The 17,810-nt window shown below is 34.7% G+C and overlaps 2 protein-coding genes across 4 annotated transcripts; one reads left to right on the top strand and one right to left on the bottom strand.

Annotated features, from left to right (window-relative positions):
- Nucleotides 1-2,378: 2,378 nt before the first annotated feature.
- On the bottom strand, nucleotides 2,379-4,528 carry LOC124630040 (transmembrane protein 177). Its single transcript, XM_047163748.1, has 4 exons — nucleotides 4,183-4,528; nucleotides 3,970-4,106; nucleotides 3,437-3,528; nucleotides 2,379-3,043 (listed from the first exon to the last, which is right to left on the bottom strand). Exons 1-4 carry the CDS (start codon nucleotides 4,338-4,340, stop codon nucleotides 2,459-2,461), a joined length of 972 nt encoding a protein of 323 aa, XP_047019704.1. The 5' UTR covers nucleotides 4,341-4,528; the 3' UTR covers nucleotides 2,379-2,458.
- A 1,369-nt stretch (nucleotides 4,529-5,897) lies between these two features.
- On the top strand, nucleotides 5,898-17,697 carry LOC124629766 (tetraspanin-13). 3 transcript variants are annotated; one of them, XM_047163299.1, is made up of 8 exons: nucleotides 5,898-5,977; nucleotides 7,489-7,534; nucleotides 7,711-7,881; nucleotides 8,029-8,196; nucleotides 8,547-8,645; nucleotides 12,961-13,083; nucleotides 13,953-14,084; nucleotides 15,840-17,697. In XM_047163299.1, the coding sequence occupies exons 3-8, from the start codon at nucleotides 7,822-7,824 to the stop codon at nucleotides 15,936-15,938; spliced, it is 681 nt and encodes a 226-aa protein (XP_047019255.1). In that variant the 5' UTR covers nucleotides 5,898-5,977; nucleotides 7,489-7,534; nucleotides 7,711-7,821; the 3' UTR covers nucleotides 15,939-17,697. The 3 variants fall into 3 exon arrangements, with proteins under 3 accessions (XP_047019255.1, XP_047019257.1, XP_047019256.1); XM_047163301.1 differs by lacking the exon at nucleotides 5,898-5,977 and having other exon boundaries at nucleotides 7,496-7,594; XM_047163300.1 differs by lacking the exons at nucleotides 5,898-5,977; nucleotides 7,489-7,534 and having other exon boundaries at nucleotides 7,613-7,881.
- Nucleotides 17,698-17,810: the final 113 nt, after the last annotated feature.

Genomic DNA, 17,810 nt, shown 5'->3' with positions numbered 1-17,810 from the left:
TGTTATGATTTAAGCAGGAAAGTGCTGTAGATGCTAGGAAATCTCGGCGCAGGCAAGTTTATTTAATAAAATGTCAGTGGGATGAAAACACGCTATTTGAACGCTCAGACTCATAGATCTTCGGAGGTCTACGGAGTTTCCCAAGAGACGAGGTTGTTTGAAAATCAGTGATTACGAGACCTTAAGACCTCGTGCTCACAGTCTATGCGCTATTTTCTGTATTTTGTAGAATTTCAAGATTTTAAAAAATGTTAAAGTCCGAAAGGAGACGAGTTGTGATCGGCACTGCTTACTTTAAATTGGTTTTGTCGCAGCCCAATGTACTGATACTCCTCTAAATAGTGTTTAATTATGAAAAAGCGATATTTTAAAACACGTGGGTATAATATCTAAACAGAAGAACGCTTAACACTAAAATACCGAAACTTTTAACATTGCCATCAATCATCAGTATAGCCCATTTAGAGCAGGTGAAAATTTTATCAAATACGCATAGTTTTTCAAAAATGTTTTGATCTAACAAAAAGGTACATTAATTAAGACTGTCTTATCAGTTTTCTGAAAATCACTTCAAAAACTTTTCAAAACACCGACGAACTTTCTGCCAGCAATTAGTCCAAAACAAGGTTTAACCAATTTCTTAGCAATTGTACAAAATTCAAATTTAGAATACACTCTCACGCATGCTTGGCTAACCCTTTTGATGCTAGAAACATACTACAATCATTAAAACCCTTTGAAATACACGTAAAGTCCTTAAAACTAAGATTTCGCACAGGTGCCCGCTTTTTTTGCAAAAGAGTGTATTTCCAAAATAATTATTAAAATTATTGAAATAGATACTAACGTGTTAACATACATTATTAAGGTCAAGCAAGTACTGTCCCAAAAGTAGCTGAACAACATAAGCGTCAAAAGTACATTGACACACGGCAACATTAAAAATATACTTTGTTAACCTAATTTTGTATTTACTGCTGTTTAGTGACTTTTGATACAATGATGTTCAGCGACATTTGGATTGATGGTGTACAGCGACTTTAGGAATACTAGTGCACAGATACTTTTGAAATACTCGTGTTTAACGACTTTTGTAAGTTTGTGGTGTACAGTCTATTTTGTTTCCTAGTTGCGACTATAACTTATGGCATTTTATTGTGAACAGGTGTTTTGTCATGTTGATTCTGTTCATCGACTTTTGGTGCTGACTGTACTTTTTTGGGTGGTGTTTAAACACAAGCCAAAATGTTTAAGGAGTCACTGGAGTCAGGTAGCGTTTCAAAAAATGAAACAACATTCAGAGCTTTTTATAATTACATTTTACAGTTTTTCATTATTTTCTCATGTTTTTTCAAATTGACATTGACAGTATTTAAGAAATAAATGAGGTGAAATATCTAAGATGAATTCAATACTCCTTACATTATTATTTTCTAGCTCGAGGTACGCGGACAATAAATAAAAGTGTGGACTAAGAATGTAAACAGACGTATAATCTAGTATAATAGGTAATTTAAACAAAATGTGTGGGGAATTTAAAAAAATTATATTGCTTCGCACAATGTCGACCAAAATAAGACGGAAATAATGAAACTCATAAATGAACGTTTAAGTCAAATTGATGAAGGGATTTTGGTTAATACTTGTCGATATGTACAAAAGAAAAAAGAAGAATGCCTACTATAGACATTTTGACATGGAGTCAAAATTTATAATTGACCTTGGTGAGAGTAGCGAATCCGAAAATTCATCGTTTGATTTTTCAAGTAGCGATTCAGAATCATTATAAATAAATAAACATTAAATTACGTAATAACTGTTTTTCTTTAAACAGCCGCAGCTGTATACAACCCCTAAATAACTGTATTTGTACCCAACTGTACCTCTTGTCACGCACACAAAGTCACTGCATATGTACAAGGGTTACCCACACATAAGGCCGCGCGCAAGACTGAGTTGAACTTACTATAACCACTTCACTGTCCACAACAGTTAAACAATAGGTGTGTGTATCACATATGACTCATGGGACAGGGAAGTTATTAATAAGACATACCTAAGTTTACAAATTTTTGGTTCGAGAAAATTTTTAAGAGAACGTGTTTTGAAATTAACAGGGTTCTCAGAAATATGTTCAAGATTAATTTTTTTTTTTCGCCATCGAAAACTGTATAGATTTGGACAAAAAATGTTATGAGACGAGCCAATTTGGGCACTCAGCGCCTTAAAAAGATTAAACATTTAAAGCATGACCTAGTCATAAGTGCTTATGCACTACTGGAGTGGACATTCTCAACCTGAGCCGGGATCTCGAGAGCAAACACAATTATGATGATGAGCGGGGTGACACTACCCACGAAAACAAGGTAAAAATGAAATGTGTGTAAACAGAAGCATTTATTTATAAGAAATCATTCTTTGTATGCTTATTTAAATTAAACCAACTTATTAGTTTAAACTACAGCAACACATCAGTACTGTGATCAGATATTTCAGTGTCATTCATTTCCTTAATTTTTTGTTCAAAGTAAAGTTTTCTATGAACTAACGCTATCCTGGGTTGTCTGATGCCAAAATTCTCATTTCCCATTTTACTATATTTCTTTTCTCCTTCACTTCCCATCAATTCTCTTAGAGCTTGATTTCTGTTTAATAATTTTTCATAAAATATTTTACCACTTTTGACATACTCTGGACCAAGTTCACATAATTTCTCATCAGTATTTGTTTCATAATGAACTTCAGTCATGTCAGTCATTAGGAAATATAAACCTGTTGCAAACATACCTACTATTGAGTATAGAATGCCTCTCATAAGTGGTGGACCTGCATAGAGGTTTAATCTTCTATTGAGCATTTGTGAAACATTATATGCAAAAAATAAACATGTGAATGGATATGCAGCTTGATACACTATTTTATTATTCTGTGTCATAATAATTTCCCGACATATTGCAAATTCTTGCACCTTTTCTGGCAGTATTAAAGCTTCAGCCAATTTTTTTCCAGCTTCAGATTCCCAGTCAACTTTTTTTTGATTAACCTGTAATCATTACAAACATAAAAGTTAAAGAAACAGTCAGTATAGGGAAATTTTATATTGGATATAAAGAAAAACCAATCATATCTAAAAGAATTTCAACATAACTCATTAGCATAATCAAGTAAAAAAAAAACAAAGTCTTCTTAATTTTGTGAGCCTCTTTTTTTTAATTATATGATAAAAAGAGTGTGAGCCTTTTTTTAAAATTTTATAATTAACAGAGTATTATGCTCGTTTTCACATAAATCTCTTAACATTTCTCGTTTTTGTTTGGTGAAAATAAAATTTGTATTAACTGTTCCCTAAATGCTCCTAGGAAATCAATAAATTTAGGTATTTGTTGGTGAAAATGGGGATTAGAGTGTTATTAATTAAGACATTAGACATTAGCACCTGAATATCATCTGCTTGTATATCTGCCAAGGTTTTATAATTGAAGTTGACTGGAATTCCAATAGCCACTCCAAATTTTGAATTTTTACTGCCTGCAACAATACAGTTTAAACATTAAGAAATTTCCCAGCAGTGCAAATTGAGCAATTAAACCATTTCTTCATAGCAAGCAAGGAATAAAAGCATATAAAAGGTCCTTGTAACAAATGCAATCATGGTAAAACTTGTACATTTATAGGTAATTATGATAGATCTGGCCATTTGTATGTCAGCAATACAGATTTGATTTGCAGTAAAAATTGTTAATTCTGACTGTTTACTTAAACACAAATTTTAAATTAACTCCAAGGTTGTTAACAAGAAGATGCTTTAAAAATATATATTTTTTTGAAGCTGGGAGTTTGAATAACAAATTATTTTTATGATTTCTGCAGTCTTTCAATGTTAGTAAATGGCAAGTATTTTGGTCAGTGAATCATCTTAATATTCTAATTTTTTGGATGAAACAATACAATTTTCAAAATAGATCATACCAGCATGAAACAAATCAAATCCAAAAACACTGAATGGCACAACAAGTTTTCGGTGAACATCAGGTATTTTCAGGATGTCCAGACATTTTGAACATCTATCGCGAAGTTCCTTAGACAAAAGTGCCGGTTCACCATTGCTGAAAATAAAGCGGAAAGGAATTAATGATAAGAGTGCATACTGTACTAGAATATTTATACAAACATAAATCTTACTTGTAATAGTGTACGAAGTTTTTATATTTATCCAAGAAAAATGTCTGTGGACCATATTTAGCTGCTGCACATGCAATTCCAGTGCCCGTAATTACGGAGAAAGAAAATGTGCGGCCTTTCTCAGTTAGGAACCAATTTATGGGCTTTCGTGTTACCATGTTTTGACTGAATTAATAGATTTGATTATGCTTAAGTGTATAGAAGGGACGTATATTATTTTATATCGTTGATGCGGTTAAAGTGCAATTCAAAGTTTTACATAATTAAAATCCTAGACAAAGAACGATCCACATTTCTTATTGTGGAAATCACCGAAATGATGGAAATGAATGTAGTTTGACATTGATTTAGTTGACACTTTGACAGTGACTAAACGATACTTTTTTTCCTTGGCATGTCGCTATTTGCCATCTATTTGCGCAATGCCACCGACAAAAACGGGGAAACTTGGTAGAACTAGGAGTAGAAATTAAATAAGGTTACGGAATTTGGGTATTGGATAAGATTATTAGAGAATTATAGGAGAGACATTAAATACGTATGTGATTGAGGGAATACATATATATACTTACATTGAAATTATTAGTTACTAGTAAGACAGGGATAGAAGAGGTAGGAAAAGGAATCTTAGAGGATAATAGATTTGAAATAAAAGTTTCGTGATCGAGGAGAGGACAGGAAAAAAGTATGTGGTTCAAATCGCCATTCTCACCACATTCGCAAAGTACTTATACAAACTGAAATATTGGAGGCGTTTTAAAAGCGCAAGTGCCTAAAAAGTCAGATAACCTTTAACTTAGTACGCGCTCTCTAGATGATTAATGCTATGCGCAATGATAGTCCTTGCTGGGGATGACGAGTTTTCGCTATAGGCATTTTGACCTTTTTTTTGGTTGCATTTGGTTCTTAAGCCCCCAGTACACATTGGCACAAGAGTGGCCAATACACGCCATCACCAATGTGTACACGGGGTATTGGTGCATGTTGGCAGACATTTGTCAAGGTTGGCGCGAATTCGGCGAGTTATCGGTTTTTTGGGCACACATCAAAGGAATCGTGGCCCAGCGTGGCGTGTGGTGTTTACACATTCGGCCAATGTTTAGTTCGTCACCGGCCGCTGAGGATAGTACACTTTTGTGTTGCGTGTAAAAATAAATATAGTAGTAAATATATTAGTGTAGTATAATTATACAGCTTGGCAAAAAAGAGTGTGGAATAAATGAGGTCAGCACTATCGCACCTGTGGCAACCCGGAGTACTACGACTCACAGATTTTGATATTTGTTATTTTTGAAGATATTCAATCCTAAGTAGGCGATGTCCCTTGGACACTTCAATGTCCAGTATTAACGATGTTAACAATTTTTATTTGATTTTGATTTTTAGTTCCAACTGTCACCGCGTCAGACTCTTTTTTGCCAAGCTGTAAATACATATAGTAGTGTAGTATAATAAAAATATATATAGTAGTGTACAAATAAATAGCCGCAGCCTTAATTACTTCGACGTCAATCGCAAGTGGTTTGCCAGGCAGCAATGAGCCATGCGCCAATGTGTAAACACCATTTGATCGTGGCCTACATTTGTGCATTGCAAAGCTTGGCCCAACACAGGCCAATGTGTACTGCGGGCTTTACATGGCCACGGTAATAAACTGTGACACGGTGCTATAGTGCTGCCCTCTCACGTGCACTGTTCAAACCAATTATTATTTTACTCTTTGAAAAAATCCTCATTTTGTGCCTCTTTTACTCTATAGTCTTTCTTTGGGTCTCTGTGGCGATCTCAGCAGTCAATCTCCTCCATTGACATATAACTATAGGGACAGGAAATGTCACGAAAAAAACGTGCACACCTACTGTCAGTCTGCAGTAGTAACTAAAATGGCTGCCATTACTAGGGTTGTACCGCTACCGGATTCAACAAATATCGATATTGTATTCTAGTTAGAAGTATGTACGAGTCTTACTGGGTGCATAAAAATAACCGAGTATAAATAATCTCTTCGTCATAGAACTAACTATCACATTAACTTCACTGATACTAATAACCTCAACAACATCAACCAAATGGGAGGAGTCATTTCAGTAGGGTGATACCTTTGAAAAAAAAAAAACAGGCAAAGAAATTATTTATTATTTCAAATAGCCCTATGAAAGTTCTTTCACGACAGACTAGTTGCAGGGTGCCAAAGATTCGGTCCTATGAAGAAGAATCCGCAAGAAACGCCATAAGGAGATACTCTCTTAAAAAAAATACAATAATTTAAAATCGTTTTCAAGCTATTCATGAGAAAGTTATATAATGCAAATGGAGCTAATTATGTATTAATCGATTGTACAAAACAATTTTAGTGCTAAGAAAAAAATATTTATACAATTCGAAACCTATACTCGGTAACTAAGTTCTCAAGCAAATATTGCAACTTGCATTCCAATTTGCTCGGCTGTGCGGAAGCACTGCCGTGCCCGTGGTCGCCGTAGAAGCATCATGTGAAAATAAAAAGGCAAAACATATTATTTTCAATAAAATATGTCTTTAAAATCCTGAATTTTATAATACGCCTTTTTAATCAAAATGTTTTTAACTGATGTTTTGTTGAAAATAATACACAACTCTGAGGGCTCAGTGTCTTAGGGACAGTAAGTTCTGATGTTAAAATTTGTAAAAGCAGACTTATTAAGTGGATATTATATCGATACTATTATGACAACTGCACAGCACTATGCCAATATAACATGTTATTGTAAACAACATTTATTTCTAAATATAGGTTTTTATACAGAAATAAACCAAAATATAAGTACTTTCACCATCAATTCATGTTCCCGTAACATATTTTTTATAAAATGTGAATTATTTTATGTAGTTTCTAGCAAAAATAGGTTCCTAACCTGTGTAAAGACAATCCAGCTTGATTTTGGTGCTTCCTAGCACCACACTTCACAATACAACACATAGGCATATTCGTTGATTATTTCACTATTGAAATAGTAAAGTCTTAAAAGTAAACACGAGTGATATTCTATAAAATAGCAAAAATAAGTCACGAAGAGCACCTATTTGACAGCACAACTACCATGACATATATGGCCAGATATGGCACGCACCTACAAACAGGAGGATTTCAAAAGTAAATGTCACCATTTTACGCAATCACAAAAATATTGTTGTCCCTGTTTTCAAATACACTTATCTGCTTAGAAAGAGTGAGACAGAACTATGTTGCATAGTTTGTTTCATATTTATATAACTATAGATACGTCAATATCAAAACGGCGTCTCCTTATAATTCTAAGCTCGATGATCTCCTCAGAGGCCGTTCTGTCAATTTTATCAAAAATCATAACTCGTACGTACTTTCATTTACTTGGTTTCATCAAAGAATCGATGAACTTTTCGACTTGTAACAGTAATTATTAATTACACGTATTTGTCACAGTATCTGAAAATTACATTGAACAGTTCTAACATTGTGTATGTATAAATGTGTTCTATTGTCATTGATTTATTTTTTTGATGTTGCAGTGATCTAAATACAAACTTAAAAGCATTTCATTAAAGTTGTCCTATCTTCCGTAATAACTGCGTATAATTAAATGAGTGATTTGAAGTGGCTGTAAAATAATAGACTTCACAATGTGCGGAGGATTCACTTGTTCCAAAAATGCTCTGATTGCGCTGAATATTCTATATGTGGTAAGAAACTTTCTAACTACTAATATTTTAATTTGTGCCTTTTATCATTGAGTTGATATCATGTTACACGTTCGGAAAAAAAATGTTGAGCTATAAAAATAACATTCATGTGGTTATACTTGACTGAATGTGACTAACACTTGTCAGGTTGTGGCCAGCATTCTGATATCAGTGGCGGTGTACGGGCAGGCGTCGTCACTGGTCACCAACTTGCCAATTGTGGGAGGCATTCTGGCATGTGGGGTATTCCTCATTTTGATATCCCTGCTGGGTCTACTTGGAGCAGTTAAACATCATCAAGTCATGCTGTTCTTTGTATCCTTTTAATATTTAACTAAGTAGGTACAAAGGTCTCATATATATATGAAACCTTTGTATATATATGTAGGATTTAACAGCACAAAAACAAAGGCAAGGCAGAATAAGTGATTGTAAATATATGTAGACTACTTTAGAAAGTAATTGAGCATTGCCAGTATCAAGGATTTCCTAACAGTTATTCTTTTGTTGCCTCATGTACAATTACAGCTATGAATGATTACAAAATAAGATATGGATGTAGTAAATAATAAATTATTGTGTATTAAGAAAATATAATAATGTCTTAACCCATTTTAATAGAAATTATTTTGAATAAAAAAAAATCAACTTGACTCAGAACACAGTATATGGTGATTCTATTTCTACTGTTTTTGGTGCAATTTTCAGTAGCATGTGCTTGTCTGACTGTTAACTCAGATCACCAGGAAATGTTGGCTCGTCAGGTGAGATTATTAAAAAAAACTTTCCTTTTAGTTATCATGTCTTTAAAATATTAGTATGATGACCAGTGGCGGCCCTAGGGGTGTGCGAACTGTGCCCTCGCACAGGGCCTCGCGCTAAAACCCACAACTGGCTCTCAATCCAGTCACGGATTTGTTTTATTTTTGCCTAATTACGAGTTTAATTTGAGAGTCCTTAAACAAACAATCTGAAAAAATTCGTGCTCGCTACGCTCGCGGCTATTCACTTGCCAATACCTTTCCTTCTAAATTGATTAGAGAACTTTTATGTCCCAAAACTCAAAAAATTTTCGTGCTTGCTACGCTCGCGACTTCAGCTTGCACTGTTGTTTATTATACAAGTTTAGGTGCTTTGGTGTCCCAAACCTCAAACATTTTTGGGCTCGCTACGCTCGCGGGTGCTTGCTTACTTTCCTCTTGTTTTATTTTTTTCATCCTTTTTTAGCCGAACCTAGAAGGTAGCGCCGCTTTTAAGTCCTTTTATTTACAAGAAAATAACTCATACTTTCCGTATGAATGTGATTGCACGGTCATGATTGCACCCGGGCTGAATATTATCTCGGTGCTGAAATATATATTAGAAAATAATTTAACTGAAATTTATCCCCCTACCGAAATAGTCTTGAGAATTCGAATAATAAAATAATAATATCGAAAAAGCAGTCTTTCGAGACTTAAAATTATTAAAACATGTTTAAGGAATTCGATGACACAAGATCGACTTTCAGCCCTTGCTATTCTTTCGATCGTAAATGACGTTGCTCATTCATTCGATTATTCTGCTTTAATTAAAGATTTTAGTCTTAAGAAAAATCGCAAGCATCAGATCATTTTAATATTTGTTAATTTTGTGATTCTTTAAATATAAACTGTAGTAAAAATATATTAATTTGTTTAACTTGACCATTTCTTCTCATACATGACGTTTAGCTAAATCAAAACACCAGCTTGCTCTCGCAATACATACTTTTCACATAGGACAAAGGGCCTCGCATAGACCTGCCGCACGTAGCCTCGCAATGGCTAGGGCCGCCGCTGATGATGACCTATTTTCTGTTCAGCTTTTATGTACGTCGTTAAATCAATAGAAAAGTACTATATTTTTTAATAAATAAAAATTTAATAAGCATAGCAAAGATGTTTATCATTGGAAGTGAATGTACACATCAAAGCTCATAGTATTTATTAAATACTAGCTTTCGCCCGCGGTTTCACCCGCGTCCCGTAGCCGGATGGGGACAAAAACTATCCTAAAGCCTTCTCCCGGGTCTAAGTTACCTCCCCTCTAATTTTCAGCCAAATTGGTCAAGCCGTTTTCATGTTATGACGTGACAACGGAAAGCGGGTTTCATTTTTATATATGTTATGGACCATGTGATTAATTCGGGCATTATTTATAATGCCCGAGCATTATGAATAATGTCTAGCTTTATCGGGCCAAATGATTAATAACTATCTTAACTTCATTATTTATCACATTGCACGGGCATTATTATATTGCTACATGATAGTTGGGCAAATTGATAATAAAGCTATATTTTATGCGGTGCGAGGGTGGCAGTTGTTCTAATAAATAAATCCTGATACTTGCTACATATGTTATGATTATTGTTTTAAATTATATGTTCTATTTTAATGGGAAATTATAAGTCTAGCCACAAAATTATTAATTGGACAATTGTCATCTAATTTACTAACTCGGCCTCGTTTTTCTTGATCTCATTATTCTTGGCTGCTTTTTTTTATGGTAGAATTTAATTTGGATTCAAAACATTGTATTAAAATCTGAACTTAGTGACGAAAACGAATCGCTGCAAAACCGACTCCACGTAGTCTTGTCTGCCCTACCCCTAGAGTGCAATTCAAAACCGCGTAGGCGTGGAGGGGCGAGGCGGCCTGCGAGCTGAGGCGCAGATAGTTGAAGCGCTCGCCGCCACGGCTGAGGCTGGCCGGCTGAGCCGGCCAGCAAGCCGAAGCTGCGGTGGTGAGCGTGAAAACCATCTGCGACGATAAGCTCGCATGGGACCGCCGGAGCCCCGCAGCGCCGGAGCCGTGACAGAAGCCATGCTTGCTGCATGTTGCATGCTTACTTCCATGCTCTGTTAATTGATATGGGATGTGTTATATTTTAAACGTACTGAGTAAAAAAAATATTGTCATTTTATATTTTATGATGTCATTTAATAGTATTTCAGAAGTTTACTTTAGTTTAGCATGCTACAAATTTAATTGTGGCTGACTTAGTATTTTAGAAGGCAACATACATTTTTGGGGGCGATTAATGATATTAAAAAGAAGCCTGTTTAAATAGCACCCTATTTGAATTATATTTTCTATGTGACTTTTATTTAGAGAAGCTAAATAATAAAAGTTAATTATGCCAAATAATGAGTCCAATCGCTTAAACTTTAGTTTATTTCGTTTTATAATAATAAGTCATTTGTATAAAACAAAGATACGTTGTAAATTTTTGGTTTTAAATTTAATTATATTTTATGTTATATTTTTAATATGACTTTCCTTAACTTTTAAATGCAAAAACTAGTGGATTTTTAAGGCAGAAGTCCTTCATTATTAATCCAAATCATGAGGCTGATTATTTAAGTGGTTTAATGTTTAGTTTATTTTAAGTTAAATGGCAAAAACAAAAAAAAGTGAAATTAAATATGTTTGTATTACTTTGCCCAAAATGTCACGGGCAATATGTATAGTGCCCGGTCAATTTGATTATTTGAATAATTATTATCAAATTGCGCTCTCATATTGGGCATTATTCATAATGACCGGGCATTATGTATACTGCCCAATTTATCACTTGGTCCATAACATATATACGAGGGCGGGTCAATAAGTCCGTGACTTTTTGAATTTCTGACCTCTTTACTGAAAAAGCAACACTACTCCTGTTAACAGGCATCTATGAGGTGACTCCTGACAAAATTTGAACTTGCTGCGTCAGTTAGATTGTGTTTGACAGCTATCTTTATCAGACTACCCAGTAATCTGAAGAAACAATGGAACAAAGTGAATTTCGTGTGCTCATTAAGCATTATTTTTTGCGAAAAAAAACCATTACCGAAACCAAGGCTAAGCTTGATAAATACTATGGGGACTCTGCACCAATGATTTCAATCGTAAAAAAGTGGTTTACTGAATTTCGTTGTGGCCGTATAAGCACTGAAGATGCCGAACGCCCTGGACGCCCAGATGAAGTCTCTTCACCCGAAACAATCGAAAAAATCCACGGTATGGTGTTGGCCGACCGAAGATTGAAAGTGCAAGAGATTGTGGAAGCCGTAGGGATCTCGCATGGCTCAATGGTTTCAATTTTGAATGATCACTTGGGCATGAGAAAGCTTTCCGCAAGATGGGTGCCGCGTTTGCTCACAGTCGACCACAAACGCAATTGTGTAACAACTTCACAGGAAGGTTTGGCGTTGTTTGATCGCAATATGGAGGAGTTTTTGCGCCGTTTTGTAACAGTGGACGAAACATGGATCCATCACAACACACCAGAGACCAAACAACAGTCAAAACAGTGGGTTTCTAAGGGTGAATCGGCACCAAAGAAGGCCAAGGTGAGTTTGTCAGCCAATAAAGTTATGGCGACTGTTTTTTGGGATGCACGCGGGATAATCCACATTGACTACCTTCAAAAGGGAAGAACAATCAATGGGGAATATTATGCCACCTTATTACCTACCGCTTCGAAAAAAACCGAAATCATTTGGCCAAGAAAAAAGTTTTTTTCCACCAAGACAATGCAAGTACACATGTGCAGTTGCCATGGCAAAAATCCATGAATTCGGCTATGAATTGCTCCCTCATCCGTCCTATTCTCCAGATTTGGCTCCGAGTGACTACTTCTTGTTCCCAAACCTGAAGAAATGGCTTGGTGGAAAAAGATTTGACTCCAATGATGAAGTCATCTCGCAAACAAGGGCCTATTTTGAGGACCTCGACAAATTCTAATTTTTGGAAGGGATAAAAAAATTGGAGAAGCGTTGGACAAAGTGTATAGAGCTCAAGGGGGACTACGTTGAAAAATAAAATGATTTATTTATCAAAAATCTGTGTTTTATTCCAAAAGTCACGGACTTATTGACCCGCCCTCGTACATGTAGATAATAAGTAACTTCCCATTTTATTTCCTACTTATACAATTATTATTATAAATAATTTATTTCATCATAAAAAATATGTTTACTGTTTATTGAGAGATTGAATTTCTATTCAAGTTAAACACTGAATTAAATATGACTTTAGTTCACAATAATATTGTTATTTCTGTGTTCAGGGATGGAACAAAGTTACTTTGGATGTGAAAGAACAAGTTCAGGAACGGTTTCAGTGCTGCGGCTTTCAGAGCAGAACACCTGAGAATGGAACTGCTGAGCACCCTTCGTGTGAAATAGTTGATGTAAGTAACAGAGGACATTATGCTGTTAACAGTGTATTCAACTATCCAGCAACTTAGCCAAATGCGCAGGACATAATAATATTATAGATAGTAGACTACACAAGTATTCGCGCAGACACACTCACTATTTCTTCACTTTCATAGCCAGATGAGATGGTAATCCGACACGTCCGGAGAGAGATTGATGAGCGCAGGACCGACATTAACGTGCTCTCCGATGCACAGGTGTATCAATCATCAACTTCCAGGCTTCAGGCCGCCTTTGTGAAAATTTGAAAAAACCCACTATCCGATTTCGGCCCGGCCCCGGAATCGAACCCAAGACCTCGTGCACAGCAGCCGCGTTTGCGACGGCTAGACCAACGAGGCCGACTACATGCAAAGTTGAATACACACTTAGGCTTACTTTTATGTTGGCGGTTTAAGGGTCAATTCCCACTGAAAGAGCAGCGGCCGGCAGCGGCCGTAATTGCAAGGGATTGAGCGCGAGCGCGGCGCCGCACCGCGCCGCGCTCTTACATTTTCCGTGCTCTTACGGCCGCTGCCGGCCGCTGCTCTTTCAGTGGGAATTGACCCTAAGTGCTATGCAAAATTTTTTCGCTTCTGGAGCTTTTTGTATCATGGAATTGTTCTGTGTTAAACAAAAAAAAACAGGAGCGTCAGAGATCATTTAATGTATTTTAGTATGGAATATTCTTGATACAAATTGTGCATGACCCAAATCAAGTTTTACTTGTTTAGATAAAGGGTAGATAACCTTTTCGCAATATCTATCTGTAAACATGATTGCATTAGGTTTGATAATATGCGTGTGATTATGCTCTATATTTTTGTAATGTTCAACTAAAATATTGATTTGTTTATTTCAGAAAATTTGCTGCCAGAATGCATTTGACCCATTACATTGTCAATGTGAGCCATGTATGGGAAAACTGAAGGAGACTATTGACTATGCATTCAAGCTATGTGGTGGCATTGGGCTGTTTTTCAGTTTCACTGAGGTGAGTTCTTTTGTTCATTGTCTCTAGTTATCTCACTTTATCATTGTTCAATGACAGTATTTAGATAAATACAGTTTGATATGGCTTTCTTCTGTCTCAATATTTTATTTAATGTATATTATAATTGGAATAAGCAATAAGAAGTACCTGCCTAAAACAAACATTCATACATCAAAATAAAATACGTAATAGTATGTCATGGAACAAAAATATGTTTAGTAAATTAAATTAAAAAAAAAATCTTATCAAATATATCTTATGCATGTTATAGAGAACACATAAATCAATAAAAATATATATTAAGTAGGTATTCAGGTTTTCAAAAGCATTTTTACACATTTTTTCTAGATGATTAATTTAAAAACAAATCATAGTACCTATCTACCACATTTTACAATAATAACACACTTTACTGTTTCTATCTACATAAATTATTTGCATGCCAATAAAAGGAGATATAATTTCGAGGAAAACGCATGGATCAAGTTATTATTCTCGATTTGTTTATTTGGTGTATAAATATCTTGTAATTAATATTGAAGTATTTCAGATTACCGCTCCATTAGAGGCCGCTAATTGTTTGTCACTATCACTAAAGCTGGTGAACATCTTTACGTAACAAGTGTACAGACAGACCATGTTCATATAAAACTGCCAAGTCTCCAAGACAGAATTTGTTTTGTGTTTGGAGCCATTTGGTCGAATTTATTTTTACTGGGAGGTTCAGAAGTAATTTTCAGTTTATAACAACAGGTTAACGTACAAACTGAATAAATTCGTCTGATCTGTTTAGCCCTCCAGGAACTTGGACCTGCAATCTGTCTGTACATGCATAGAATCTACTTCCTCCATGATAACATTTCAAACATTTCGCTTGCACTTGTGACTAACAATCGGGCGATTAATTTGCAGTTTCTGGGTGTATGGTTGACAGTAAGATACCGTAACCAAAAGGATCCGCGTGCTAACCCCAGTGCATTTCTGTGAATGATCTGACGATGTGGATTTTAATCACTTGAGGTGGATTGGTGTTTTGCTTTGGATTTGCATGTGTGATTCTGTAAAACGCGCATGACGCTTCTTTTTAATATAAAAAAATCTTGACGTAACCTGTATAAATTGAATCATAAAAATGACTCTTTGAAAACTAAAATACACTTCCAAACTACTTAGCAAGATATGGTTGTTCTTCATCATATGGACGGGCTTTATTAATTTTATTTCTGAAATGAATAAAAATCTACAAATCGCTTTAAATGCGGATACAGATAAAAACTCGCCAATAAATGTCTATCATCATAGAAATGGGTATAATACAGAATCTCTAACAATTACGTAATTTGTATTTTTTTGATGCTGGAAATAACTGCCTACGTACTTACATTATCGTTTACGTCCATGGAAGTTTTATAAAATGATAAATACATAATATTGATATTATATTATCATGAAGAACCTACCAAACGTTACAATTTCTATGCATTACCTTCTTATTTGCAAATGGCTATTATTAAGACTTTTCCCCAATTAAAAACAAACCAGTCTACTTTTTCATTAATAAAAAACAATGAAATCTTCAAGAACTATACAATACAATTATATATTTTTATTTGATTTGCGTGCTTGTGTTAATGTATTGTTACACATTACATTATTTATTAGCATGTTTGCTCGTGCATGTTTGTTTCTATTGTCACTTATGTACTTTATTCTTCTGTGAACAGTGTTGGTAATATTTAATGTTATATGTTTCAGTTATTCGCCGTATGGCTCGCCCGACGTTACCGCAACCAGCCCGACCCTAATTATAAGGAACCACACGCTATATTCCCTAGGAAAAATTACTTGTACTGAAGTGGAACACCTTAGTTTTAGAACTGTTATTCCCCCAGACTGATTTAGTGAATTTTGCCAGTTGCTGTATGTTTCCCTACAATACAACCTGTCGACATACGTGCAAGTCAGTGTATCTTTCATTCAGCAATCAAAATATATGACATCACAGTTTACATCTATCTTTAAAATAACAATAAGAGTATTATTCGTTTGTGTATAAAAATATCATTGAACCTTATCACGTATGTAGGCACACCGTAAGATAACAAAGACATTTTCTTCACATATTTATCACAAAAAACAAAAATGTATAGTCACGATGTGTTTTAGAAGCCAATATTAATATTGTTATCACAAATTCTGAGTTTCGTTCGTCATCTGACTTTTGGAGCACTTTGTTAGTGATGTGTATAAATGAGCTCTGACCTACCTTTTATCGTAGTCAATTTTTCTTTCGTATACCATCTATACGTGTATTTCATTAGTAATTGTCAAAGAACCAAGGAGAGTACATCAATTTTTGACTTCGATACTTTATTACTTATGTAATTGAAGCTATTTCTGTGCGGTTATTAGATACATAAATGAACATTTATGATTGATGATGTGTGTAAGAAAAAAGGTTCTATATGTATATTAGCTTGTTCGAATGTATTCATTCTAGTGATTTGATCATAGGCGTGGTTTGTCCTTGAAATTCCATTTTAAAAGTATGCCTCTTAGGTGTTTTTCTTATTTTTGAATTTTAATAGACTACTACACAGTTTGAAGCTTCATATCATTGTAGAAAAGTGTTATATAGTAAGAGTGATGAGTAGTAAGCCTTTGTATTTTCTGTCTTTCAGATTTATGGGCAAATGTTCATTTGATTATGAATTTTATTTTTTATTGACATTACAAATAGTAGATAATATTTAAATTAAAGAGGCTTATAACTGGCATCACTGAGGTCGCGCGAGATCTCACAATGCATTTGTTTTTCTTAATTAAAACAATGCCATTTCAGGTATTCATAGTTCTCGCTAAATTCAATGCGGTCACCAACTCAATTACGAGCACGTAAGACCGAGTCATATACGATGTGCGTGTAGTAAACATCTATAGTTAAAAATCGTTTCTGGTCAGCGTTCGCGCGTTGTTCCACGACTACAAAAAGTTTAGCGAGAACTTTACCTAGGATAGAAAACGTATGTTTTAGGTACATCTTATCTACTAGTCAGTAGTCTATTATTTTAGCATAATCTTGCTTTCATCTTGAAATACCAATAAAACTTATGAGCTATTGTTAGCCTTTACGGACTGAATTTGTTATAGATAGATTAAGTGCCACCGTCAATTTGCACGGTTGTCTGTTTGCCCCGACTTAGTTATTTTGAATTAAACTTATTTTGTTACCTGCATATTTTTAACTCATTTAAGCTTTAATTAGATGTTTTCATCATTTACACCTGTAATTGTAAAATCATTTTAATTCCCCAGTCTAATATTTTTGAAACATTTTAATTAATTTGGTTATAAAAGAGTTTTTACCTAGTTTTTTAACATTTACACACAGTAGACGAATTATTTTTATTTTGAATAAAAACTATTTATGATAATTATTATGGAATTTATAATGAAGTCTCGAATTTCGCCAACCAGAAACAAAGGCATCCTTCAAATAGTCTATAATTTATAAATGTAGTATCGTGTACATAATATTGCCAAAATGAATTATCCTCGTGTATTATCAGTGTATTGATATCTATCTTACTTGGAAATAAAGTGTGCAAGCATTTTCGGGTGTATTATTTTAACAAAGTACCTCACCTATATCAAAGCTATTCAAAACCTTGACCTACCAAATAGCAAAAGTAAAAATACCTGCAAGAAGTCGAGGCTTCCGTACGT

This window comes from Helicoverpa zea, chromosome 4 (assembly GCF_022581195.2).
Source record: "Helicoverpa zea isolate HzStark_Cry1AcR chromosome 4, ilHelZeax1.1, whole genome shotgun sequence".
NCBI lineage: Eukaryota > Metazoa > Arthropoda > Insecta > Lepidoptera > Noctuidae > Helicoverpa > Helicoverpa zea.
This window is presented reverse-complemented; position numbering and strand designations above follow the sequence as displayed.